At 67.9% G+C, this 25,395-nt stretch overlaps 8 protein-coding genes across 8 annotated transcripts; 3 read left to right on the plus strand and 5 right to left on the minus strand.

Annotated features, from left to right (window-relative positions):
• Positions 1–645: 645 nt before the first annotated feature.
• RHOBADRAFT_51048 (uncharacterized protein) lies at positions 646–9,664 on the minus strand (the record flags this gene model as incomplete). The annotated part of the gene is made up of 14 exons (XM_018415626.1): positions 646–2,787; positions 2,857–4,017; positions 4,092–4,955; positions 5,020–5,516; positions 5,581–5,691; positions 5,765–6,098; positions 6,451–7,530; positions 7,607–7,939; positions 8,014–8,190; positions 8,252–8,353; positions 8,413–8,502; positions 8,567–9,365; positions 9,431–9,513; positions 9,641–9,664. 14 exons carry the CDS (start codon positions 9,662–9,664, stop codon positions 718–720), a joined length of 7,725 nt encoding a protein of 2,574 aa, XP_018274646.1. The 3' UTR covers positions 646–717.
• Positions 9,630–10,308, plus strand: RHOBADRAFT_64435 (uncharacterized protein). Its single transcript, XM_018418484.1, has 3 exons — positions 9,630–9,665; positions 9,726–9,864; positions 10,179–10,308. Exons 1-3 carry the CDS (start codon positions 9,663–9,665, stop codon positions 10,250–10,252), a joined length of 216 nt encoding a protein of 71 aa, XP_018274647.1. The 5' UTR covers positions 9,630–9,662; the 3' UTR covers positions 10,253–10,308.
• Positions 10,309–10,593: 285 nt separating this feature from the next.
• Positions 10,594–12,577, plus strand: RHOBADRAFT_21316 (uncharacterized protein; the record flags this gene model as incomplete). Its single annotated transcript, XM_018412548.1, has 5 exons — positions 10,594–10,826; positions 10,903–10,951; positions 11,021–11,101; positions 11,166–11,270; positions 11,339–12,577. The coding sequence occupies 5 exons, from the start codon at positions 10,594–10,596 to the stop codon at positions 12,575–12,577; spliced, it is 1,707 nt and encodes a 568-aa protein (XP_018274648.1).
• A 2,086-nt stretch (positions 12,578–14,663) lies between these two features.
• On the minus strand, positions 14,664–15,367 carry RHOBADRAFT_51049 (uncharacterized protein; the record flags this gene model as incomplete). The annotated part of the gene is made up of 4 exons (XM_018415627.1): positions 14,664–14,729; positions 14,795–14,902; positions 14,985–15,054; positions 15,123–15,367. The coding sequence occupies 4 exons, from the start codon at positions 15,365–15,367 to the stop codon at positions 14,682–14,684; spliced, it is 471 nt and encodes a 156-aa protein (XP_018274649.1). The 3' UTR covers positions 14,664–14,681.
• Positions 15,368–15,703: 336 nt separating this feature from the next.
• RHOBADRAFT_41146 (uncharacterized protein) lies at positions 15,704–16,766 on the minus strand (the record flags this gene model as incomplete). The annotated part of the gene is made up of 3 exons (XM_018413822.1): positions 15,704–16,157; positions 16,255–16,532; positions 16,611–16,766. The coding sequence occupies 3 exons, from the start codon at positions 16,764–16,766 to the stop codon at positions 15,704–15,706; spliced, it is 888 nt and encodes a 295-aa protein (XP_018274650.1).
• A 417-nt stretch (positions 16,767–17,183) lies between these two features.
• Positions 17,184–17,899, minus strand: RHOBADRAFT_51050 (uncharacterized protein; the record flags this gene model as incomplete). The annotated part of the gene is made up of 5 exons (XM_018415628.1): positions 17,184–17,250; positions 17,373–17,518; positions 17,607–17,668; positions 17,732–17,786; positions 17,848–17,899. The coding sequence occupies 5 exons, from the start codon at positions 17,897–17,899 to the stop codon at positions 17,215–17,217; spliced, it is 351 nt and encodes a 116-aa protein (XP_018274651.1). The 3' UTR covers positions 17,184–17,214.
• A 451-nt stretch (positions 17,900–18,350) lies between these two features.
• Positions 18,351–21,133, minus strand: RHOBADRAFT_51051 (uncharacterized protein; the record flags this gene model as incomplete). The annotated part of the gene is made up of 10 exons (XM_018415629.1): positions 18,351–18,751; positions 18,811–18,892; positions 18,974–19,240; positions 19,321–19,362; positions 19,702–19,879; positions 19,956–20,293; positions 20,357–20,467; positions 20,532–20,575; positions 20,753–20,981; positions 21,038–21,133. The coding sequence occupies 10 exons, from the start codon at positions 21,131–21,133 to the stop codon at positions 18,351–18,353; spliced, it is 1,788 nt and encodes a 595-aa protein (XP_018274652.1).
• Positions 21,134–21,673: 540 nt separating this feature from the next.
• Positions 21,674–25,267, plus strand: RHOBADRAFT_65948 (uncharacterized protein). Its single transcript, XM_018418829.1, has 15 exons — positions 21,674–21,734; positions 22,075–22,222; positions 22,339–22,519; positions 22,609–22,778; positions 22,849–23,077; positions 23,155–23,475; positions 23,560–23,614; positions 23,695–23,717; positions 23,800–23,931; positions 24,017–24,151; positions 24,238–24,425; positions 24,499–24,707; positions 24,776–24,852; positions 24,925–25,051; positions 25,143–25,267. Exons 1-15 carry the CDS (start codon positions 21,725–21,727, stop codon positions 25,205–25,207), a joined length of 2,070 nt encoding a protein of 689 aa, XP_018274653.1. The 5' UTR covers positions 21,674–21,724; the 3' UTR covers positions 25,208–25,267.
• Positions 25,268–25,395: the final 128 nt, after the last annotated feature.

Genomic DNA, 25,395 nt, shown 5'->3' on the forward strand with positions numbered 1-25,395 from the left:
GCACCCACAGTCCTGCTCTCTTCCTCGCCGGCGTCCATCAGGCAGCGCGCACGCCTCACAGCACCCGCCGCCGCGCCCTTCCCTCCCCACCTCGTTCCGACTCGACCTCACTCGCCGCTCCATGGCCAGCACGGTCGCTCGCATGCTCGTTTTCGTCGCAGGTGGATGAGGCTTCCCTGCTGTGCCCGTCAAGGCTGTGCCGACAGCGCGTGGGCTGCGCCGCCAGCTCGCGCAGCACCGCCGTCGTCGCCCCGTCGCACAAGAGCTCAAGGACCACGGCATCAAGGTCGAGCAAGGAACTCGATCGCCCTCAAGAGCCTCGATGGTGCGCTCGACGGTGTCGGACCTGCCGTACTCGGTGAGCTCTTGCCGCCTCCCCTCCCTCCTCGAGCCTCGTTCGTTGCGGAAGCTGACCCAGCGTTTCCTCCTTGTCGCAGTCACGATCGTCCTGGTCGACGAGACGTCGACCGAGAACACCTTTCCGCGGACAGCGCGTCTCGCTGGCCAGGTCGAGGTGAGCGCGCCGACGACTGCCTCCAGGACGGCCGGATCGCGCTTCTCTCTTTCCCTCTCGTCCTCTGATTGTGTAGATCTTTCGCAATGTCTATGCCTCTCATCTCTCGTCGAGCGCGCGCACGAGAGCTGTACGTGAAAGCTGCGGCAGAGTTGCACGCCGAGAAAAGCGAAAGCGGCTTCCTCCTCCTCCTTCGTCCCTCCTCAGCGGAACGCCTGCGTCCTGAACCTCGCGATCTCGGACCCCTGCTCGATCCACATGAGCCCCTGCTCGCCCATGCCCGCCGGACCCTCGACGAGCCTCTTGCCGTTGAAGATGGCCCTCGCCCGGTCGGCGTCGGCCCTCGTCTTGTACGTCACCTGCGCCCACCGTCGGTCCTGCGCGAGCCCGGGCTTCTCGTCGATCACGACCTGGACCCGCTTCGGGACCGGCGGCGGCTCGTCGTGCTGCCGCTGCTGCTGCAGCTGCGCCGCCGCGCTGCGGAACTCGCCGCCGCGAACGAGCGCGTCGAGCTGGTCCAGCTGCGCCGCGCTCGGCAGGCTCTCGAACACGGACGGCCCGCGCAAGAGGTACATGCGCAGGACGTTCTCGGTCGCGTACGGCGGCAGGAGGTGCACCTCGACCGTGACGAAGCCGGCGACGCGCTGCTGCGCCGGGGCCCGAGCGGCGCTGGCAAAGGCGGCAGGCGCGGTGGGCGTGAAGGAGGGCATGGTCGTGCTCGGGTACGCGGTCGGGGCGAACGTGTTCCAGTGCGGCGGCCGGTCGTGGCTCGAGGCGCGCGGGATCGAGGCGGCCGGGCCCGGCGGGGCGAGCGCGCTCGGGAAAGTCGGCGCCCAGCCGGGGTGCACGGTCGACGTCTGCTGCGACGGCGGCGCCGGTTGTACGGGAGGAGGTGGATCGGGTGCGGACGAGGCGGAAGAGGCGACTGAACGAGGGGTGGACGAGGGAGGGCGAGGGCGAGCGACTGGAGGAGGCGGCGGCGGACGGGCGAGTCGAGGCAGGCGCGACACCGATCGCGGCGGCGGGCCCGATGCGGCCGTAGCCGTCCCGAGCGCCGCAAAGTCGGCGCCCGACACGGACGAGCCGAGCGACTGGGTCGCGCTCGGCGTCCATCCGCTCGGCGCGGCGCTTGCCGTGCTCGGCGGCGGTGGCTTCTTGACCTCGCTCGCCCTGGCGCTTGGGTCACGCTCGGGCACGGCCGACGCCGAGCTCGAGGCGGCGGACGAGACGGGTGCGGCGGCGGCGAGCGGCGCAACTCGCCTTCCGAACGAGTGGAGCGACGCCGTCGAGGGAGGGCCCATGCTCGTCGAGGCCGGCACGGCAGGCCCTTGTGCGACAGCCGACGCCGCCGGCGCAACCGCGCTAACGGCGGACGACGTGTCGAGGCCGGGAGCGCCGAGAGATGGTGCAGGTCGAGCGGTGGAAGGGCTGGTCGCGCGCCTCGTCATGGCCATGGACGAGTCCGCTGCCGACGCCGACAGGCCGACGACGTCTTGAGGCATCGAGACGACCGAGGCGGACCGAGCCATCTCGAGCGACACCGGCGTGAGGTCGCCCTGGACGACCCGAGGTCCGAGCGGCTCGTCCGCGAGGGGACGCTGCGGCGCGTCGCGCGAGCGCTCGCGCGCACGGTCGCCGCGGAGCACGTCGAGCAAGTTGACGCGCATCGGCAGGGCCGACGAGTCGCTCAAAGCCGCCGGGCCGGCTCCTGCGACGCCGAGTGAGGTAGTCGACGAGCCGGGACCGAACGAGCCCGGCGACGCCGCCGAGCCCTCGGGCGCTCGAGGGACGGCGACGGAGGACGACGACGTCGACTGGCCAGGCGACCCGGCGGGAGGCGCACCGGCTGCGAGAGGCGTACTCGAGGCGCCGGGCACGGGCTGCGCAGCCGCCGAGACCGACGTCGTCGACGACGATGCCGCGCCCGACTGCGTGGGCCGCGTGATCGTCGGCCCTGGCATGATCGACGGGGCCGACGAGCGCGGCTTCTGCCGGTTTGCCGTGAACTCGCGCCACGACTGGCCGATCTCGTCGGCCGAGGGCGAGCTCGTCGAGGCGGCGCCGCCCTGGCCGGCCGACGTGGGCCGTACGGTAGTCGAGACGACGTGACCTGGTGGCTCGAGCGAAGGAGGCGGTGCCGGGACGGAGAAGGCCGGGTCGAGGAGTAGGGAGCTCGGCCGGGGCGGCAGGACGGTGGTCGAGTGCTCGGGGCGCACGACTGGCGCGATCGTAGACGGTGGAGGCGAGGGTTGAGGTGCACGGGCGGTGGCGAACTGCGTACAGCATGAACGGGTCAGTGTACTGCGCCGCCGGCGAGAGAGAGTGAGGCTCGAGAGACGCACCTCGGCGGTGAGGCAGATCAGGCTCGGCTTCCTCTCGCGCTCGTCGATCGTGATGATGCGCAGCTCTTGAGCGCGATGGCCGTACGGCTTCCAGAACGACAGGGCCGGGTCGCGACGGTAGACGTCGTAGAACTCGCGGCACATGCGGCGCCCGACGTCCGAGACGAGGACCCACCGGTCGCGCGCCTTCATGCTGCGCAGCGTCTTGATGAGCGGCTCAAAGACGTGCGCCTCGTCGTCCGTCAGGCGCGACGCCTCCCGCGGCCGGCGCGGAACGGCCGCAGGTGCGGGAACAGGTGCGGGTGCGGCGGGAACAGGTGCCGGTGCCGGGCAGGGCGGTGCGCGTGCGGGCTCGTCGCGCCCACCGACAGGCTTCAGGATGTCGGTCGAGACGGCGAGCGGCGGGATGACCATCTGGCGCTTGACGACGGGCTCGGCGACAGGTTGGTCGGGCATGGGCGACGACGAGCGCGACCGCTTGACGAGGATCGGCTCGCGGCGGTCGGCGACGGCGGGATCAGGCGCCGAGTGTGACGCACTCGACGGCTCGGGCAGCCGCGGCGAGACCATCGACGGCAAAGACGGGTCACTCGGCGCCGGCCGAGCGCCTCCTGCGACGCCGAGCGAGGCGGCTGACGGCCCCGTGACGAGCGCAACCGACGCCGCCGAGCCCTCGGGCGCTCGAGTTGCGGCGACAAAGGACGACGAGGTCGACGAGGTCGACTGGCCGGGCGACCTGGCGGGAGGCGCACTGGCGGCGAGAGGCGCACTCGAGGCGCCGAGCACGGGTGGAACGACGGGCGAGGATGACGTGCTCGACGGCGGCGTGGCGCCCGACGACCCACGGGGCATGACGGGTACGCCCGGGACGCTCGATCTGGTCGTCGGGCTCGGCTTCTGCCTGCTCGCCGTGAAGGCTTCCCACGACTGGCCGATTTTGTCGGTCGACGAGGAGCTCGTCGTCGTCGGGCCGCGCTCGCTGACGGTCGTTGACGGCTCGGCGAGCAAGAGAGGGTGCGTCGGGGGCATCGATGTCGGCTGGTAGGGCGCAGGACGAGGAGGAAGGGCGGTCGTCGAGCGCTCGGGTCGGTCGGGCGAAGGGATGCGGGGCGAGCGGGTGTACCGGAAAGGGGACGGGGACCGACTGTCCGGAACGTCGAACTGCGTGTACGAGGTAGGGTCAATCCGACCGCCGACGAGAGCGACGAGGACGACAAGGGAATTTTGGGGCGCACCTCGGCGGCGAGGCGGACCTCGTCCTGCGCGTTCGAGAGAGGCTGGAGCGTGATGATGCCGAGTTTGTGCGCGCGCTCGGCGTACGCCTTCCACGCGCCGAGGCGCCGGTCGCGCTTGTACACGTCGGGGAACCAGGGACGCATGCGTTCCCCGACGTCCGAGCCCCTCACCCAACGCCTGCCGGCTTTCATGGGGCGGAGCGTCTCGACGAGGGGCTCAAAGACGTCTGCGTCGTCGTCGTGCAGGCGAGACGCCCACCTCGGCCGCGGCGGGAGCTGCGCTCGTACGGGCGCAGGACGGGACGCCGCTCGCGAGACCTCCTCGCCGTCGCCAACGCGCCTCGTGCCGCCGCCCTGGACGTACGCCGACGTGGAGCTCGAGTGAGGCGGGGCGGCGCGCTCGGTGCTGCGGTAGTCGGGCCGAGGGGACGGCGAGCGTCTGCGCTTGGGGAAGATCGGCTCGCGGCGGTCGATGACGACGGGTTCTGGCGCTTCTTGAGGCGGGCCGATCCGCTCTGGCGGCGGCTGCGAAAGCTTCGGGGAGCCGGCGAGCCCACCTCGGTCCGGCTCGAGCGGCTGGCGGGGCGCCGACGAGGCGAACGAGCCGACCGAGGTCGAGGTCTGGGCGGCATCGGCCGCGCTCGCGGTCGTCGGGTGCGGGAAGGACGGCTCGTGTGGCGAATGAAGAGGTAGGAGTGGTGGAGGTGGCGGACGACGGAGGTGTGCGGGAGGTCGAGGAGGAGAAGGTGGGCGCGCTTGAGGAGGGCCGGTGCTCGGCGGCCGGTTGTGCGCCTCTGACGGGAAGGTGGTCGAGGAGGACGTCGGCGGAGGCGAATCATGTCGCCGAGGCGTCTCGTGCAGGTACTGCGGGCTGGACAGAGAGAGTCAGTGCCGGGCGCGGATGAGAGGAGTGACAGCCGGGACGCACCGAGGGACGCAAGCGGACCCAGTCTCTCCCTTGAACCGCGCCTCTCCCGAGCTCGACGAGACCGAGCTCCTCGGCGCGAGCGACGTACGGCCGCCACGTGCTCAGGTCCGGGTCGAGCTTGTAGACGGCCGAGTTGAACTGCGGCAGTTCCTGGCCCACCCTGGACGCGAGGGCCGTACCGTTCGGGGCGCGGCGGAGCGTGCCGATGAGGGGCGCGAACACGCGCGCCTCGTGCTGCGTGAGGCCGCCTGGCGCGCTCGACCAAGGGCGTGATCCACCGACTGCCGGCGACGGGCGAGGCGGGTCCTGGACGGGCTCGTCGCGCGCTCGAGCGTGCCCTGCCGCCGCGTAGGGTGCGTCGACGTACAGGTACGGGTGAGAGCGCTCGGCGAGGTGCTCGGCGTCCTCGTAGTCGGGCAGGGGCGAGAGCACGCGAGGACGCTTGGCCGGCGGCGCCTGGATCGGCTCGTGGCGGTCGAGGTTGTCGAGCTCGTCGTCTGCGGAGGAACAGGCGTGTCAGTACGGGTCACGGGCAAAGAGGGGCCGCAAGGAGGGACGCACAGTCTTGCATCGGCGTGTCCTCGTCGTCGACCTGCTCGGGCTCGTGCTCGTACTCGACCTCGGCGTCCAGCGCCGCGAGCTCGTTCTCGATCCAGTCGTGCACCTCGCTCGCTGAAGGTAGGGTATGTCAGCTTGCTGCGCGTCTAGAGAGGGGTGGAAGGGAGGAAGGAGAGAGTGGACGCACGCGCCTCGTACCGCACCATGTTGCGCTGGGCCTCCTTGGCCCGGCCGAGCTCGTGCAGGCACCACTCGCGCATCTCCTGCTCGCCCTTGATCCGGTACAGGACCCACTCGGCCGCCATGCCGTTGTCGCCCGCCGCGTACGGGCTGGCGCCGCACTCGAGGAGGAGGGCGAAGACTGCGCGGCGGAACTCGGCTGGCTGGAACAGGACGGTCGCTGCCGCGCCGAGCAGGCAGGTGCCGTCGTAGATGCTCGAATCGAACACGCTCAACGGGGCCCTGGTCGGCCGGGGAGGGAACGGCGGAGGCGCGGAAGTTGTGGGGAGCGCGTCGACGACCTCGCGCAGCGACCCAGAGTGCAGGGCGTGGTGCAGGCGGTAGGCCAGCAGTCAACTCGTCTTGCGAGGCGCCAGCTGGCGCTCCATCGCGAGAGCGAGGTGCACAGGAGGAGGAAGAGGCGGCGACGAGGCGATGAAGCAACCTCGTCCGGTTTTCCTCCTCTCGCTCTGTCGAGAGCGGTCTGAATGGACGCGGCAGTCACGCTTTAGTACCTTGTGCTCTCGTCCGGTCGAGGCGGCGAGGAGTCGCGAGCTTCTGGCGATCCCTCTCTCGAGCTGAGTCTCGCGGCTCACGGTCTCTCCATGTGGGCGCCCCAGCATCGAGTTACTCCTGCATTGCGTCCTCCTGCACCTCTGCTCGGTCCCGCCGCTGCGCCCGAAAGACCGCGACCGCCCCGCCGTCGCCCACCGCGACCACGTCCATCCCTCCCGCTCCGACCGCGAGCGCCCTCCAGTGCAGCGCCGGCCGCGCTCCTGCGCCACCTCGCGCGTCGTCCCTCGGTACGACGTCCACGACGGCGCTCGGGAGGAGCCGCGGCGCAAAGTCGTGCGCCGAGCGGTCGCGGTCGGGCGGGAAGAGGGCGGCCGCAGCGGCATCGACCTCGGCGGCGCGAGCTGCGGCGGTCGGCGGTCGACGAGTTGCGGTAGGGGAATTGGTGATGCTGAGGAATGACCGAGCGGGCGCGGCGGAAGAGGAGGTGGAGGAAGAAGGGCTCGTGGCGGTACCGAGGGGAATGGGCGCGAAGGGGCGGTAGAAGTAGAGCGCCTCGTCGGCGTCGGCGGCGTCGGCCGGCACAGGAAGCGGCGTCGACGTCCCAATGACGAAGAACGGCTCGTCCGGTCCGTCCCGCTCAGGGTCGGCCGGCGAGTGCGGCGCCGGGCGGAACCACCCGACCGAGTCGCCGACGCAGTTCTGCGACTCGACGACGGCCTCGTACGCGACGCGTAACGCGCCGTCGCTCCTCGCGTATGGCGGGAGTGGGGCCGACGGCGGCAGGAGCGCGGGCGCGTCGGCCGACTCGGACGTGGCGCGTGCGAAACTGCGCGCTCGCTCGACTGCTGCGGCGCGACGATCGGCCGAGCGCGACGGAAGGACGTCGAGGACGGTCGGGGTCCACAGCTTGACGCTCGTGCGAGGCGAGAAGCGCGCGTCGGGGTGCGAGACGGGCGCCTTCGACAGGATGGTGCAGGTGGTCGGCGAGGCGAACAGGACCTGGTCGGGCCACTGGCCGGGGTGGACGGCGTACGAGGAAAAGATTGGCGGGCCGATGACCGGTGCATGGACGAACGGCGGAGGTGAGGGAGGGTGGCGGTGGAGCGGCGTGTGTGGCCAGAAGGGCGTCGCCTCGAGGACGGACGGCGGGAGGTGCCACAACTTGATGAAACCGTCGTTGCCGGCCGAGACGATGACGTCGAGCGTGGCGTGAAAGTTCTGGAGGAGTGTAAGGGTCGTCAGGACCGAGACAGGCGCAGAGGGAGAGGGAGAGAAGAGAGAAAGCGCGACGCACGCACGACATGACGGCCTTTTCGTGTCCGCCCTCTGCGAGCACGCCCAAGAGCTCTCCCTCTACCCTTGGCCTGCTCGTGCGCCCTCCCTCGGCCTGCCGAATGCGCTCCTCGACCTTGCTCTGCGGCCCGACCGCCTTGCCCTTGGCCTTCTTCTTCCCGCCGCCCGCCGTGTCCGTCTCGGTGGCGCTCGCACGCGCAGGTCCCGCTCGTCGCGAGACGATGGCGTCCGAGCCCCAGGGCAGGGTCGGGTCGCACAGGCGGACCGTCTTGTCCTCGCTGGCGGACGCGAGGAGGTGCGGGTACGAGGGGTGGAACGCGAGGGCGTGGATCGTCTGTGGGCGAGCAAAGGAGGCTTTTGTCAGGTTCGTCGACGGATGTAGAGTAGACTGAGAGAAAGGGGACGCACACCGCCATGGCCGGTGAGCGTGCGGTCCTTGTGGAGCAGCCACTCGCCCGACGGTCGGCGCCCGATGAAGAAGATGTCGATGACGCGCCCTCGACCTGCGACGGCGAGCATGGGCGTGTACGGGTGCGTCGAGATGTTGACGGACCAGGCGCAGGTGAGGTACTCCTCCTTGTCGCGCTGCGAGAGCGCGCAGGGTCAGTGCGGCCGAATCGGCGAGAGGGAGAAGGAGCCGACGCACGTGTGACGGGTACAGGCGAGCGGCACTCTCGTGGGAGACAAGGTGCGAGAGCTTTGAGGAGCTTGTCGAGGTCGAAGCCGAGTCGAGGTGGTGCAGGTTGACCTGTCGAGAGCGAGGAGGTCAGGATCGAGGCGTGAGGGGTGGGACGACAGCGGACGCACCTTGCTGCCGCCGACGACGGCCATGACGCCCGACATGTACGAGAGTCCGGGTAGATGGGCGTGCGGGAAGAAGGCGGCCGAGCGGTAGTCCTGCAGGCGCAACAGCCGTGAGGACGAGGGGGACCGAGTTTAGAAAAGGAGCTGTAGGACGCACAGTCGCGGTCTCCTTCTGCTTGCCCTTGCTCTCGACGTTCTTCCTCAGCTCGACGAGGCTCTCGCACGTCCACGTCCACCCCCACGGCGCCGCCTCGGGCTCGCGCAGCCTGCGCTGCCGCTTGATCCTCCTCCTGCGCTCGGCAGCCCGCGCCGCCTCGTCCTTGTCCTCCTGCGCCGTGCGAGAGGACGGCTCTTTCCACGCTGCAGGCGGCGCCGGATGCCGTGTCGGCGCGTGGTTGAGGATGTCGAAGTCGAAGGGAGGGTGCGGGAGAGGGTGGTCGCGCGAGACGGCTGCAGGGTCGACAGGCGTGCGAGCGCTCTTGGGCGGCGAGGGCACAGTCGTGTGGGCGTGGCGGCGAGGACGAGGAGCGCGGGACGGTGTGCGGAACGGCGTCGAGGCGCGGGGAAGAGGATCGGGCGAGAGGGCGGCGCGAGGTGCCGCTCGCGAGTCGTACGACGACGCGCCGCTGTCGAGCTCGATCGACGAGTCAGACGACGAGCTCGAGTCCGCGGACGACGAGTCGTCGTCGCGCATGCGGTAGTCGTCGGCGGCGAGGTCGACGAGGTAGTGCTGGTCGGGTGCTGCACCGAGCGGGCGCCGACTCGTCGCAGTCTTGCGAGCCGTGCGCTCGACCGAGCCTCGAGCGCGTCGCAAGCCCATCGAGACGTCGTCGTCGCCGCTGCTCGCCGCGCCGTGGTCCATGTCGGCGACGTTGGACGACAGGGAGGTTGGTGCCGAAGACGGCTCGACGACAGGACCGACCTGGAATACGACGCGCGCGCTATCGGTCTGCGAGCTGCTGATGCATGTGTGAGCCAGGTCTCGTACTCTGCTCGCGCGCTAGAGAGGGCGAGGACGCACCCGCGAGCCGGCTGGTCGGTCGTCGTGTCGGCCGCCCACCCGCTCATGGCGAGGCCGTGTTGACAAGGCTGCCAGCGTGTGGGCTGCTTGGCGGAGGTGCTGCGTAGCTACACTGGCGCGCAGGAGGCGAGCGCGGTGCAAGTGGTGGCTCAACGACGAGCTCGCTCGGTCGGCTCTCCCCCACACCCTCTCGACCTCGCGCAACTGCACAGCTGGACCAGCAGATCGACCCATGGTGCGTCCACTCCCCCTCTCGAGCCGGACGCCGACTGACCAGAGCCCCGTGCGCCCGCAGACGGCGCTGTTCAACTTCGAGTCGCTCCTGCTCGTCATCCTCCTCATCATCTGCACCTGCACCTACGCAAGAGGCACCGCCCCGGGCCTCATCGACCGCAACAAGAACGGGTCCGTCCCTCTCTCTCCCTCTCCAGCGGCCGCCGAGACGAGGGTCGAGGGTGAGGTGGAGCCTCGAGGTGATGAGAGCTCTCGCTCCGCCTGCAGGGCTCTCGGGAGCGGGTGCACTCGTCGGTGGAGTCATACAGGGCACCTCGATGTATCCAGACCGTCCAGCAGACTCTCGAGCGTGCGAGCCCTCACTGACCTTCCCCCACCTCCTCCCTTCTTTTTTTTCTTATAAAACTTAAAACCTTAGAGGCTATTTAAGTTGCTGATTTATATTAATTTTATTGTTCAAACATCTGCTGCGGCGTCTTCGAGCCTCGTAGCTGACGCCGTCGCCTTACCCCGGGCGCAGGAGAACGCCTCTCACCCTACGTCGCCCTTGCCTGCATCGTCATGGGCTGCCGCATCCTCCTCAACTAGACGACGTCGACCAGGACCCTGCAGTGTACATATGCGTCGGCCGGCGCAGGTCGAGCAAGTTCGGAGCGAGAGCGACTCTGTCTTGCGCTCCCAGCTTTCGCTTCCGCTTCGAGTCCCTCTCCCACGCGGCGCTCGTCGGGCTGTCGATCGCTTCGTACTGTCCTTCGCTGCAAAAGCCGAGACTCTCTCCTGAGCCACCTGCCGCTTCGGCGTGCTCGCGCCGGTCCGTCCGCGGACTCTCCTGCGCTCGCGCCTCCCGATCTCTCCTCTCGTCGTCCGCCGCGCGTCCCACCTCTCGCAGCCGCCCACCTCCCTCACCGACGAGGTCAGCTCCGCCCGCCATGAGCAACCCGGCGCACAAGTACGCCGCCTTCGACCCGAACCACCCTGGCGGCTCGGACGGCGGCAGCGACGCGAGCATCGTCATGCGCACGGGAGCCAACAAGGCCGCGCTCAAGGACCTCGAGCGCGCCGTCTTTGCGGGCAAGAAGGCCATCTGGCCCCTCTTCTTCGCGACCCTGGTCGTCGGCGTGGGCACGAGCGTGTGGGGCTTGCTCAAGGGAGAAGGGCGACTGTGCGTCTCTCTCTCTGCCTCTCGTGCCCCTCCCAGTCGACGAGCTGACAAAGCCTTTCGAGAACACAGTGCGCAGCGTCTTCATCATCGTCTTGATCGGCTGGGGCGTTCTGTTCGGCATCGAGGTGAGCCCCTCCTCCTCCCTCTCGGCTCTCCCCTAGCCACACTCGCTGACATTCCTCATCTTCTCGCAGGGCTTTATGCTCAACGAGCTGTCTACCGTTCGCCGGTCGCACCACCCGATGATCGTCTTGCGCCTGTGCTTCACCTTCGGCGTGCGTCCGCTTCCTTCCTCGTCTCGAGTCAGCGCACGAGCCTGACGACCTTGCTCTCCCACAGGGCTGGTTCTCGGGCTACCTCATCGCAACGTGCGTCCTTATCGGCATCTGGATGTACAAGGGCCGCTTCGAGGGCTCGCACAAGCTCGCCTGGGCGCTCCTCGTCGTGCGTCGTGCCTCCTCTCTCTCGAACCCTCTCTCTCTCGCGCACGCCCTGACAGCCCGTTCCCGCAGATCCAGGGCCTCCTCTGCGCCGCCGTCATCGTCGCCTTTGTCCTGTACGTCCAGCTGTACAGCCGCAAGATCAAGCAGCTCCAGATGCAGGCGACGCTCGTCACGCCCGGCGCGACCCAGCACATCGCCTCGGCCGTCGGCAGCATGCGCCGCAAGGTCTCGCGCCTCTCGCAGCGGTCGCACACGTCGTCGTCGAGGCGCGCCAAGGACGGCTCGACGCCGTCGCGGCGCAGCTCGCGAGGGTCGACGCTCGTCGGCTCGGCCTCGGTCCGCTCCAAGGCGTCGAAGCGGTCGTCGAGCCAGGCGCCGTCCGACAGCGGCACCGACACGGACGACGGGTACTCGGACGCCGCTCGCGGCGAGGCGCGCAGGCGTGCCGGGTCGGGCAAAGGCGGCGGCGAGAGCGGCAACGACGGCTACTCGAGCGGCGCAGGGTCGACAACGGCCTCGGACGACGACACGCTCCTCGGAGCACACGACCAGCACGGCGCGCAGGCCCGAGCGCCGACATCGACGGTCTCACGCTCGGCGTCGGCGGCGTCGGCGAGCTCGTACTCGTCGAGCCGGGCTCACGACGACCCAACGACCTCCTCCGACATCCCAGCGTCTCTCCGCATCGGCTCGCCAACTTCCTCGCCGACGAGCTCTCGACCTACGTCGCCCGTGTACCGCCCGACCTCGGCGGCCTCGTCGTCGACTCGCCCGGGCACGATCCCGGTCCTCGTGCGTGGTCGCTCGGGCACAACGAGTGCGTTGTTCGACCCTGTCACGAGCCGCTACGTCTCGTACTCAACGCTCCCCGAGACAGGACCCGCACCGCCGCCGACGAGAACGAGCGACCCGTACCTCACTCGAGCGCCGTCGACCTCGCCGTACCCCTTCCAGCAAACCTCAACATCGACCTACGCCGCCCCGCCACCGTCCGCCTACTCTCCTTATACCGCCTACTCGCCGCCGAGCTCGCCTGCGCCACCGGGCCGCGCCGCATTCCCCTACGCCCCAGCGTCCGCCCAGCCTCGCACGCCCGGCATCGGCTCCCGCCCTCCTCCCTCCTCCTCCGCACCTCCGCCATCCACCTCTCGCTACCCGCCTCCGCCCTCGTACCCCGTCGGACGATCGGCATCGACGGCGGCGGCGCGCTCGGCGTACTCGGCGGCGGCGGCAAGTCAGGGAGCGGATCGAGCGCGGCTTGCGGTGACGAATCCGGATGGGCTACCGCCCATGCCGTTGCACCATTGATATCACGGAACTGTCTTGAGCGTCGCAAAAGCCGAGGAGAGCATGTCTAGCGAGCGAGAGATCGCAGAGCGAAAGTCGGAGAGCGAGCTTCGAGTCGGTCGAGGTCCGAGCCGAGAGCGCTCTTCCTGCCGGCTTGCTCGTCAACGAGGCCACTCTGTACAGCACTGAGAGCATGCTCGAAGCGGGAGAAAGTACGGCGACCGCTGTGGGGAGCGTAAGCTCGAGTTCAAGGTCTGCTCGGCACTCGCGTCCCTCGTTCCCCTCCCACCCCTCGGCCCTCACGACCGGGCTCGCTCAGACTGGCTCGAGTCGGTACCTGCACATCTCGGCATCATTCTTCTGCTTCATGCGCACCACTTCGAGCGCTCTCCGCCGGCGCAGGGCGCGTCACATCTTCATCAGTAACCCGCGTCGTCCGACCTCTCTCGACTGGTGGCAACGGTTCATGGGCCTGTGGGTATCGTCGTCGAGGTCTATCGCAGCATCAAGGAGACTACTGGGCCAGGCGACCGCGCTGTGCGGGCTGTGGGCGACTGGTGCGTCCCCCTCCTCCCCGCCTCCCTTTGTTTGGCCCCCCTCCCCCTCTCCCCTAGCCCCCTCTGCCACCTCGCGACGCGGTGCAGGGGTCTCGATAGACTGACTCGGTCACCTTACAGGCGGAACGGCTGCGCAAGGCGAGCAGGGCGGTCCTCTGGGCGGCGCGAGGCGGGCTCCCGACCTCGAGGCGGCTCGTCTTGTCCTTTTGTACGTCCCGCGCGCTCTCTCTCTCCCTTGCAGGACCTTCATGTGGGTCTGTGCTCCTCGCCGAGCCGCACACTGACCCTCTCGACCTCGCGCCGCAGGTTAGTCGCGCCCTCGATGGCACCTCTCCCTTCTCGGCCCCGAAAGCTTCCCCTCGCGCCCTTCCTGCGCCGCGCGACGGCGCTCTTCCCTCTCTCATAGCTCTCTCGTCCCTCGCGATTGTTCCCAGACCGCTCAGAGTTCTTGTTCGTCGTCGCACTCGTCCTGACGGCTCAGCGAGTCGAGCCGTCGCGGACGGGTCTTTACGAGGCTGCGCCCGCCCTCACGTGCCCCTGAGGGCAGCGGGCGCACTGTGGTGAGCCGCTCGCACGGCGCGCACCCCTGCGGAGTGCCCGTGCGCCCGGCCACCTACAAAAGACAAGGGGGATCCTGCGCACCCTCGCTCAAACGCTAGCTCTTGATCTAGCAGGGTTACGGCCTTCTGCTCGCGCCAGATCGGACGACGATGTGTCTGCGATGCAATCGAGCGCGTTTCCCGAGCTATTTTGTCGTGTAGAGCGCGAGCTGGCCTCCTCGGCTGCCTTCTCAAGTCCGAGGTCGGCGAGGCGAGAAATCTCCCTGATGGCTCGTTTCCTCGCGAGCTCTCTCCTTGAGTGTACTTGAGTGATCCCTGAGCAAGGGCAAGTGCCCCCACCCTTGTGGACAGCGCAAACCTCGTCTTCCTCCTCGACTTGCTCCTCGAACCTGTCTTCATGCTTCCGCTTCCCAGACCTCGCGCGCATGCCCCTGCAGTCTCTCGATGGACATTCGAGGAGGGCGAGACTGAGCTCGACAGCGTCGCGAAAGAGCTCGTTCTGCTGCAAAGTCGACCAGGGCGCTCGAGCCCTTAGAAGACTTCTCGGTTCGAGAGAAGTAGGTCAAGGTCAGGTCTCAGACGTCGAGTATCCGTCTCAACGAAGACGGGCAGAGTGACGGGACCCGGGATTTAACAACTCTCGAGCAGTGAGAGCGTCCCGCAGCTACCTTCTCTTGCTCGACGGGGCCAACTTCTCGGTTTCGAGAGAAGTCGGTGCCGCTCAGGGCTTAGTTAGACGTCGAGTATACGTCTCAACGAGGACGGTCGGAGCGACAGAACCCGGGATTTGACAACATTCGAGCAACTAGAGCGTCTCGCAGCTCCCTTTTCTTGCTCGACGAGGCCAACTTTCCCTCGAGCGACCTCTCGTCAGGAGAGCTCTATTACAGCTTGTCCGAGCATAGAAAAGGCTATCTGTGTTACGGAGGCAGAGAGACTACGAGAGGGACGAGGGCGGGCGCGAATCGAGAGGGGAGGACGCCGAACTTGGGAAGGTCGACCAGCTGGCTACGAATGCCTGCCGAGCTTGTCGCCCGCCGTGCGGTAGCTCTTGGCCTGTGACGACGCTTCAAGGGGTCAGGAACGTGGCTGAGAACGAGAGGAGGAAAAGAGGAACGCACGAGCTTCTGCTTCTCCTTTGCCGCTTTGGCCTCCTGCTCGGCCTCGCGCTCGAGCGCGTGGATCTCGTCGCGCGCAGCTTTGACGGCCGCACGAGCGCGTGCGAGAGCCTGTGAGAGAAATTGAGAGTCAGGTCTGGGCTAGTTGAGCGCGAATCGAGGGCGCAAGGAGAGGAAACGGAAGAGGACGCACGGCGTCCGCCTCGTTCTCAGCGTGCTGCGCCGCCTCGAGCTTCGTGCGCGCTCCATGGAGGCTATCGGTCCTGTGTGAGTGAGTGTGTAAGTATAAGATCCGGAGAGGGACGCGAGGCAAAGGAGCACGGCAACTCACTTTGAGAACCGGTGCGACGATCCGACATCGTCCTCGCTCGACCTGCTCTTGCGACCGAACAACCCGCCGCTCTTGTGCGTCTCGACAGGCTCTTGATGGACAGGAGCCGGCGGCGGCGGCGAGGCCGTCTTGTGCTTGCCGAAGAGCCCGCCGCCGTGCGACGAGGTCGTCGTCGTCGTGGTCGAAGCGGCAGGTGGCGGCGGTGCGACGTGCTCGTCGGCCTTGTGCGAGGTGAAGAGGCCCATGATTGGCTGAGCGCGAGGATGAGAGAGGAAGAGAAGCTGAGCAGGCGAGAGGCGAGCAAGCGTCGAAGGGAGAGAAGCGGAAGAGAGACCGCTGACGACGGAGCCGACGTCCACCCACTGCGCCCTTCCTGCTCGATGCGCCTCTCGTAAAGCGCGTCAGAGCGAAAAAGGCGAATGGAGCGTGCGCGACTCGAATTGCGAGTGACGGCGTGCGGGCACGTGCCCCTCGGCTCCGGACGGACTCTGCGACGGACGACGAGTTGAGCGCGCGCAACGAGCCGTCTATTCCATCTCTGCAGCTTCTACGGGCCCTCGCCTGCGTCTATGAACCGTCCGTTACGCTGCGAGCAGGCCGGGCACGTCGGCTGCCCTGCGGCGCACGACCGGCCGCCCCTCGAGCAGCTCGTCGACGCGCTCCCTGCCGCCCTTTTCGCTCCAGTCGTCCCACCCGATCGCGAGCACGGCGCTGTGCCTGCCCCTCCCGATCCGCTCCTCCTCGTCGCGCCACGCACCTTGCACGAACGCCGGCAGCGCGACGCCCTCCTTGCCCGGGACCGTGACACGGTCCCACGCCATGTGCGCCGCCTCGAGCGAGAAGCCGAGGCGCTCTGCGGCGCGAATCGAGGGCACGTTGAGCGCGTTGGCGAACCATTGGACGCGGCGAAGGCCGAGGCCGGGAGGGGACGAGGGCGCGGCGGACGAGGGAGGGGTGAGGAGCCACCGAAGGAGGAGCGCGATCGAGTGCGTGAGGACGTGGATGCGCTGGAACGGGGACGGGATGTGCAAATGACTGTTTCGTGTGGCGCAGGACGTAGGTCAGGGACGTCTATCGCGAGAGAGGAAGAGGAGGGAAAGGGAAGAGAGAAAAGGGGAACGAGAGGACGCACCCAATCTCGGTCATGCGGTTCGCCGGCGTCGACTTGAGCACTCCAACGATCCCGGCTATTCTCTCCTCGCGCAGCTCGTCCTCCTCGCCGGCTCGCGTGTCGTCAAAGTCGAGCCCGAGGTCGTGAACGGCGAACAGGAGGGTTCCGGGCTCGCGACGGCGCTCTTCGAGGAAGGTGAGAAAGGCTGGGTACGAGGGGAAAGGGCCGTAGGGGAGGTAGAAGAAGCCCTCGGGGTGAGCGTTGTAGAGCTTGTGGAGCCGAGGGCCGTGGAGGGAGGGCTGGAGGTGGAGGCACGAGGAGGAAGAGGCGAGGTCAGCTCGTGCGAGGCGCATAGGGGAGCGAGAGAGGGGACGCACGATCAAAGGCACCAGTCGGACGCCTTCAGAGCGCAGCACGGCCTCGCTCGGGAGGTCGTAGCAGAAGGCGAGGTCGTACGCTTCGGGCGGGGTCTGCGCCTCGTAGGCGGCCTCGGCGAGCGGCGCGGGTGGCGTGTACTTGTTGAGAAAGTGCATCGTAGCTGCTCAGGCCGAACAGCTGGCGCAGGAGAGTGGTGGTGGAGGAGGGAGAGCCTCTCGTCCTGACTCAAGCTGATGAAGAATGGATTCGCCCGGCTCACCCGCACCCTCGCCCTGGAGTGTCTCTGCTGCTCGAGCTTGCGCCGACAAGGTCTAGTGCGACAGCTGGACGGCCGGCCGGAACGACGGCCGGCTGTATGGCCACTCGCAACCAGTCGCTTCGCTCGCAGACGGCCTCGGTCGCGCTCTCGCTCGCTGCAGATCAAGGCCGCCTCAAAGCATGCTCGACACAGTCCTGGGTACCTTCGAGAAGAGGTCCAAGGCCCGATCTGAGCCGAGCGCCCGTGCCCGAGCCACCAAAAGTCGGCTCGCGCTCTCATGCTCTCTGTCCTCGCGACCTGCACCGCGTGGCCTGAGCGAGGCTCGTGCAGAGAAGCACCGCGTTTCAGTGCTTGGCGACAGCGACGGGCGTGATGGTAGCCTGCAGGAAGGAGGACGAGGTCTGTCAATGGCGTTGCGAGGCGCGCGAGGATGCCGACTCGAGTACGGCCTCCTGGCGTGGCTGTACGGCGGGAAGACTCGCGAGATGGGAGAGAAACGCACCTTGGACATGTCCCATGCTCCTCCAGTCGCGTACACGTCCCGACTCAACCGCTCTCGCGCCTTGTCGAGCGACTCCTCGCGCAGGCAGAACCACGACCCAGTCATCTTGGTCCGTGCGTCGTCGGCGAATGTTGCGCCGGCGGTCACTGCGAGAGTCGAGGCGATCGTCGAGGGCACATAGATTCAGTGGCCGTGCACGAGGGGGAGAGAGAGAGGGTGAGAGAGGGAACGGACCGATCCAGCCTTGCTTGTGGCCGACGGCGGCGTGCTCGAGGTGGGTCGGGCGGACATCGAGGCTGCAGGGGATCAACCTTGGGTCAGCTCTGCACCAGATAGAAGACCGCAGGAAGAGGCCGCACCGCTTCGAGCCCTCGACAAAGTCGGGCAGGGTCGCAAGGTAGGTCTTCATCTCGTCTGCAGGGCGAGTGAGTCAGCTCGCGTGTGGCGCACAGAGAGGGAGGGTGGGTGGGCGGACCTGCAGGCTTGGACATGGGCTCTGCCCAGGGGTTGCTCGCCGAGGAGGACATGGCGCGGCGCGTGTGGGGGACGAGGAGCGAGGGGCGGGCGAGGAGGCGGCTGGCGGGTGCGGCGTGGCGGACGGCGAGCATGTAGTACCGAGGAGCGGTGCAGCAAGCTCGACTTGTGCAGCAGTGCGGGCGTGAGCGAGGCAGAGCAGCTGACCAGAGCCGCGGCAACGCCGACGAGCCTTCGGCACAGACAGTCCGCCTCACCACTGCTGAGTGCACACGAGCTGGTCACACAAGCAGAGCACTGCTGCTCCCTGCGTGGCCGACCGCGCCAGCCACTCTCGAGATGCCCTCACCCACTCTTCCTCGCCTCCTCGTCGGCCTCATCTCCTCGCGCCTGTCTCGCTCTCGCATCGACTAGCGAAATGGCATAGATTACGCCGAGCCCGACACATAAACCTCAACGAGCGACCGCGATCCCTTCCAGTCCCTCCCGACCCGCCCTCGCCGTTCACCTCTCCTCCTCTCGCCCGAACCCGAACGACGCCCTGCGCGCAAACCCGCCCGCCTGCGCCGTGACGGTGCGCCGCACGGTGACGACCTGCGTGATGGTCGTCGCCGCCTGTGCGCCCTCGAGCGTCGTCGTGACGGTCTGCGTCGACGTGAACGTCGTCACGTCGACGACCTCGGTCCGGGTCGACGGCGCGACCGCCTGCGAGACGGTGACGACGGCGCGCGAGGGACCGGTCGCAGGGGCGGCGACGGTCACGGTCGAGCCGCCGAGCGTCTGGACGACGGTGGCGCGCGAGGCGGAGCCGGTCGTGACGCGGATGGGGATGTAGCTCGTCGAGGTCGGGTCGGCCGTAACGATAGACGACAGGGTCGACATGGACGTGACGGTCGAGGCGGCATCTGAGAGGGCAAGCTGTCAGCTGTGCCTCACGAGAGAGCGAAAGGAGAGAGGGACGCACTGGCTTGCGCGGCGTTCTGCTTGCCGCCGTCGCCCTGGTTCCTCGTCCCGAGCCCAACACCAAGCCCGACGCCGAGTCCGAGCTGTTTCGCGCACGTTCGAGGATGGTCAGGTCGTCGTCTCGAGACATGCGCGAGGAACGAGAGAAAGAGGGAGCCACGCACCGCGAGCAGGAGCGTAGTGACGAGCGCGAGGATCCCGGACCACTTGAGGTACCACGGCGTGACGGCGCTCTTGCCGCTCGTGCTCCTCCCGACGCTCGTCCGGCTCAGGAGCGGCGCACTGCGCGGGCCTGAGCCAGTCGCCGTGCCCGCAGCCGACGTCGCCGTCCCTGCTCCTGCTCCTGCGGCGGCGGTAGCGCCAGCGCTCGAGCCTGCGCCGGCAGACGGACCACGAGGCTGCGCGTGGAGGAGGTCGGTGTCGTAGCCGTACTATAAGAGGACGGGCGAGAGTCGGGAGGAGTCAGTGGCGCGATCCTGGAGAGGTGGTGGACGGCGAGAAGCGCACGCACCGTCGAGCGGGGGTCGGCGAACGGGTCGCTGGGAGACACGGGCTGCATGGTCGAGCTGGGCGGGGGTGGTAGCGAGGGCGAGATGAGCGGCGACAGGGAAGGAAGCGCGGAGGCCGCCTCAGGCCGGGCTCGGCGACGACGAGAGAGGAGGCTCGACGAGGTTCGCGCGCACACGGTCGAACGCCCGGACTCTCCGACGAGGCCCCGCCGACATCTCGCACTTTCTCACAATCTGCTCTGCGTTGTGACGAGCTGGCAGGACGACGCGACGGACAGGGATAGGGTTGGGTACGCGGAAAGAAGCTACACGAGCCTCGCCTCGAAATCGGCACTTCGGCTCCTTCTCTCCCTCAGCGCCCGCTCCTCCGGCGCCAGACCCACCACGCCAGTCGAAACAGCGCCCTCGTTGAGCATCGTTGGGGCGAGGGTGCGGAGCGAGAAGGACGAGGCTGTCGACCCGCTGGACGAGGTCGAGGCCGAGCGGCGCGACGAGAGAAAGTCCTCGAGGAGGTTGGCGAGGAGGAGGACGGGGAAGAGCGCGATGAAGGTGAAGATGATCCTGTGGCAGGCGGGACGAGAGCGGCGAGTCAGTCAGGGCTCGAGAAAGGCGAGAGGTAGAGAGGGTCAAAACGCACCACCGCTCGCGATGTCCTCGGCCCGTCGCGACCCTCATCTCTCTCGCGCCCTCCCTCAGGTCCAGCGCAATCTCGTCGAAGAACCGGTGCGACCGAGTCTCCTTCCCGCTCGCCGTCCGGCGGACCGCATCGGCGAGGATGGCCTGCTTCCAGTCGGCTCGGCGCGAAGTAGATGACGAGGCGCCGGCCGGCGTCGGGTCGTGCGGCAGAGCTGTAGTTGGTAGGAAGATGTCGCGGCGTCGCGAGCTAGATGATGTCGAGGGTGACGGGTCGAGGCGATAAAGAGGGGGAGGCGAAGGGGGAGGGAGCAAAGTCGCCGGCGACGCGTTCGCCTTGACCTGCGACGCGGAACAGGGATGTCAGAGAGGTCGTTCGAGGAAGAGAGAGACTAGGAGACGCACGAGCTGAGGTATCTTGAGCGCCTCGAGGCCGTCGAGGAGCCGCAAAAGGATCGAGAACGGGTTGTCGACGACAAAGCGCGATGCGTGAACAACGTCCTTGGTCAAGAGGTGCTGTTTCTCCGTCGGGTAGTCAGTGAGAAAGCTCGGAAAGAAGAAAGAGAGAGGGGAGACGCACCGGGAACTCGTGCGCACCGACCTCGAGGTAGTCGCCAAGCGCGTCTGGCTCGACTCCCTCGACGCCTTCTCGCCTCGCTCGTCTCCTGCGGTCCCGCCCCTCGGCTCTCGCCTCGCGCCTGACGTCCCGCGCCCGCCGAGCGAGCCGCCGCACGACGCCGTCCACCTCTTCTCGCCGCTCAGCGAGCTCCCTCGCCTCGTCGCCTTGACATCCTCGCTCACCACTCTTGCCCGCCAGCCAGACCCGCTCCTCGTCCTCCCACAGGCGCAGAATCTCCCTGTCGACGTCGCGGAGCCGAGCCGCAGCGTCCAGGAGCGCGTCGCGCAGGTCGAGCGCGAGCGTCGGGGTCGAGAGGTCGTTCGGGTGGAGGGCGGCGAGGCGGGCCGAGAGGGCGCGCAGGGTGCGGATGCGGGTCGCGAGGGTGTCGAGAGAGGTGTGCGCCGCGGCGAGCTGTGAGGTGAAGAGGATCAGGAAAGTGCGAGAGGATGCTGGCGAGGTAGGCGCACCTGGTCGTCAAAGGTCGGGACGCAGTCGTCGAAGTCGAGGCTCGAGCGAGTCGTCGAGCTCGAGGAACCGCCCGAGAAGCGCAGCGAGGAGGACATGAGGCTGTCGAGGACGCGAAGCTGGTTGAGCGAGGGCAGCTGAAAGCGCCGCTCGCCGGCGGCACGCAAGGGGGCGCACCGTGCAGGTCCGCGGAAGCTCCGGCGAACGCTTTATGCGTCCGAACGACGGACAGGAGGCCGAGGAGCGTGCGGCTCGGCTGGGCGCGAGAGCCAGCAGGGAAGCACGGTCGACGCGCTCGAGCTGCTCCTGCGACGAGCTTGTGGCTGGTGTGGGCGACAGCACGCGCAGCTTCTGGGCAGCACGTTGGCTGTCCCGCGCAGGCGCGGAGGGCGGGGCAAGCGAGCGGGGCGGCGTGTGGAGGATGACGGCAGGCGAGAGGCGGTGGACGACGACGCGACGAGGTGAGGAGCGGGCAGCGCGTGGTCGTAGCCAGAGGTTCGCTGGACAGCTCGGCCCTTGCATTCTGCCCCTCCATGCAGCAGAGAGAGAGAGCGGCGAGCGACCGCGAACGCTCTCCGGCTCGCTCCGGCAACGTCCCCTCGTCGCTGTCTCCGCTCTCGCTGTCTCTGTCGAGCTCTCCTTCCTGCGCAGGCTGCAGCGCAAGGCCCACCTCTACCGACCCACCCGCCATGCTCAACCGTGAGCCCCGTCTCCCCTCTCCTTGCCCTCCTTCCTCCCGCCCACACCGCGCCCGACCCTTCCGGTCCCTCGGCGCCCTCCTCGCCCCACACCAGCTCGCGTGCAAGTGGACGCAGCGTGGACACCTCCCGCCTCGATTCGCGCGAGCTCTCGTGCGCGCGCACACCCCAGCGAGCTCGTCCTCGCCGAGTTGCGCCTGCCGGCGGCTCACCCTGGGCGATCCCGCGGGTGCGACCCTCGACTCGGCTCGTCCTGCGCCGTTGCGCTCGAGCGACGAGGTCCAACACCGTCCCGTTGAGCCCCGTCTACAGCACTGACTCGCCCCTTTTCTCCCCTGCAGCCTCGCCCCTTTCGTGCGACTCGGCTCCGCAAGCTCTCGCCGCGCCTAGCTTGGGCATCCAGGCCGAGTACACCACCCCGAGCGAGGTCGACAAGTGGAAGAAGACGTTCCACCGCTATGCGACCCGCGACTCGATCGGCGGCGAGAGGTGCGCCCCCCTCTCCCTCGGCGAGGCGGTGCGGCACGAGCCAGCGATGGCCTCGTGCCGCAGTGTCTTTCACCCGCTATGCGAGCAAGGAGTCTCACACTATCGCCCCTTTGCAGCTACCTCACCGAGCCCGACTTTGTGTCGGCCGTCGCTCCCGAATCCGACTTCTCCAAGATCAGCCGCCAGCAGTACGGCATCCTGTTCAAGGTCGCCGACCGAAAACATACGGGCCGGGTCGACTGGGACGACTTCGTCGCCTTCGAGGAGCTCCTCAAGAAGCCGGCGGCCGAGTACGACGTGCGTCCACCCCTTTCGCACTCCCCGCCCGGTCCTCCTTCCTCCCTCTCGACCACGTCGCTAACCCTCTCGCGCATTGTGCGGCACAGATCGCCTTCCGCGTGTTCGACACGAACGGCGACGGTCAGGTCCTGTTCAACGAGTTCAAGAGCACGTTCCAGAGCATGCGCGGGCCCGACGCCATCCCGTTCGACTTTGACAGCCCGTGGGTCAAGCTGTACCTCGGCAAGCAGGACGGCGGTCACGTTCTCGGCTTCAAGTGCGTCTCGCCCTCTCTCTCGGACCCTCGAAGCCGGCGAGGACGAAGCCTGACCCTCGCACCCTCGCAGCGAGTTCACCCAGCTCATCAAGGGCCTTCAGGGCGAGCGCCTGCGCCAGGCGTTCCGCCACTTTGACAAGGATCTCGACGGCTACATCGACAAGGGCGAGTTCAAGCGCATCATCTACGAGCTCGCGCGCCACAAGCTGTCGGACGCCGTCCTCGAGAAGCTCGACTCGGTCAGCGAGGTCGTGCCCGGCGGCAAGATCAGCTACTCCGAGTGCATCGCCTTCTACAACGTGCGTCCCTAGCTCTCTCTCTCTCTCTCTCTCTCTCCGATAGTGCCGGACTGACCGCTGTTGCCCCCGTCGTGCAGGTCATCCACGAGATGGACCTGGTCGAGAAGGTCGTCCGCGAGGCGTGCGCGCGCTCGCCCGACGGCAAGATCACGCCGCTCGACTTTGTCAACCACGCGTCGCGCACGATGCGGTACGGCACCTTTTCGCCGATGGAGGTCGCCATCATATTCCATTTCTCGCGCCAGGGCGTGAGCGACGCCGACAAGCCGCGGCTCGGCCTGCGCGACTTTGGGAGCCTGCTCGACGCCAAGTGGGGCCCGCCGAGGTCGACGACGACCGTGACCGAGGGCGGCAAGGTCAAGCGCAAGGCGGGCAGCGCCCTGCACGAGATCGGCAAGGTGCGTCCTCGTCCCTCTCATCTTTGGGTGCCGGCCGGCCTAGACGAGCTCGACCTGACTCTCTCCTCTTCTTCCTCGTCGTAGTCGGCGTACTACTTTGGGCTCGGCGGCATCGCTGGCGCGCTGGGCGCGACGGCAGGTGCGTCCACCTCCTTCCCCTCCCTCTTCCTCCTCCCTCTCTCGACGAGCCGTCCCTGACTCGGCCTCTCTCGCTCGCAGTATACCCCATCGACCTCACCAAGGTACGTATACCTCCTCACTCGCCGAGCGTCCGGCGCAAAGCCCTGACCCTCTCCTCGACCTTCCTCGCGCTCGCCCTCGCAGACCCGCATGCAGAACCAGCGCTCCAAGGTCGTCGGCGAGCTCCTGTACAAGAACTCGCTCGACTGCGTCAAGAAGGTGTACAAGAATGAGGGGTTCACCGGGTTCTACCGCGGCCTGCCGCCACAGCTCATCGTGCGTCCCCGCTCTCCTCTCGTCCCCTTTCTCCCCGTGCCTCGACTCGATGACGGGGAGCTCACCAGTCCCTCGACATGCGCAGGGTGTCGCGCCTGAAAAGGCGATCAAGCTCACGGTCAACGACCTCGTGCGCGAGTACGCGACCGACGCGGCAACGGGGCGGATCAAGGTCGGGTGGGAGCTCGCGGCTGGTGGTCTCGCCGGTGGCTGCCAAGTCGTGCGTCCTCGTCTCGCTCATGTCTCTGCGTCCACCGTCGTTCGTCGCGCTCACCCTCACCCGTCGTCGTCGTCATCGTCGTGCAGGTCTTCACCAACCCGCTCGAGATTGTCAAGATCCGGCTGCAGATGCAGGGCGAGAACGCCAAGATCTCGGGCGCGGCGCGACAGAGTGCGGCGCAGATCGTCAAGAGCCTCGGACTGCTCGGCCTGTACAAGGGCGCCATCGCGTGCCTCGCGCGAGATGTCCCCTTCTCGGCCATCTACTTCCCTGCGTGCGTCCCCCTCCTCCACTTCTCTTCTCGTCCCTCATCCTCGTCCCTCCCCTGACGAGCTCTCCTCGTGCAGGTACGCCCACCTCAAGAAGGACATCTTCCACGAGGGCCGCGACGGCAAGGCGCTCTCGTACGGCGAGGCGCTCTCGGCCGCCGCCATCGCTGGCATGCCCGCCGCCTACCTGACGACGCCCGCCGACGTCATCAAGACGCGCCTCCAGTCCGAGGCGCGCAAGGGCGAGAGCACGTACAAGGGCGTCGTCGACGCGTTCCGCAAGATCCGTGCGTCGACCTTTCCCTCTCTCCCGGTCTCTCGAGCGCAGCGTACTGACCCAGCCTCTTGTCGACAGGTGCCGAGGAGGGCTTCTCGGCGCTGTACAAGGGCGGTCCCGCACGTGTGCTGCGCTCGTCCCCGCAATTCGGCGTCGTGCGTCCCTCTCCCCTTTTCTCCTCTCTCTTCCTCGACGGCGTCCTGACCTCGAGGCCCGCTCGCCCGCAGACCCTCGTCGCGTACGAGAACCTCAAGAAGCACTTCCCGTACCCCGAGCCCAACCAGAGCCTCATCGAGACGGTGCTGCCCCGCGAGGAGGAGATGGCGCGCGTTCGTGCGAGGAATGCTCTCAAGGGTGCGTCCTCTCTCTCTGTCTCTCTCTCTGCGTCTCTCCTCTCTCTCCCTTGTGGCGACGAGCTTGACTGACCTCCCTCTCGCCCTTGCAGTGCTCCTCGACGTCGACACGAACGTCGGCATGCGGTCGGCGCCCATCCCCGAGAGCAAAAAGTAGACTCGTCTCCCCCCTTTGTCGAGAGACGACCCCAATGCAGTTATCAGACACTACGTGCGACGCCTGGCTCGGGGTGAGACTGCTCGAGAGCGTGAGTTGGTCGCGAGACGGTCGAGCTCAACTTGGGAAGGCCAGCAAGCAGCTTTGCGGCTCGCTGGAAGGACGAGCGACGCGAGGCGAGAAGAGAG

Source organism: Rhodotorula graminis (genome assembly GCF_001329695.1).
Source record: "Rhodotorula graminis WP1 unplaced genomic scaffold RHOBAscaffold_1, whole genome shotgun sequence".
NCBI lineage: Eukaryota > Fungi > Basidiomycota > Microbotryomycetes > Sporidiobolales > Sporidiobolaceae > Rhodotorula > Rhodotorula graminis.

Bases quoted from the DNA above. Each gene is read 5' to 3' on its own strand.
- RHOBADRAFT_64435 (XM_018418484.1), top strand. The intron at 9,865-10,178 runs CCGCCGAGACGA...GCCTTACCCCGG, and splicing joins TCTCTCTCCCTCTCCAGCGG to GCGCAGGAGAACGCCTCTCA.
- RHOBADRAFT_65948 (XM_018418829.1), top strand. The intron at 23,476-23,559 runs GTGCGTCCTCGT...TCCTCGTCGTAG, and splicing joins CCCTGCACGAGATCGGCAAG to TCGGCGTACTACTTTGGGCT. The intron at 24,708-24,775 runs GTGCGTCGACCT...TCTTGTCGACAG, and splicing joins CGACGCGTTCCGCAAGATCC to GTGCCGAGGAGGGCTTCTCG.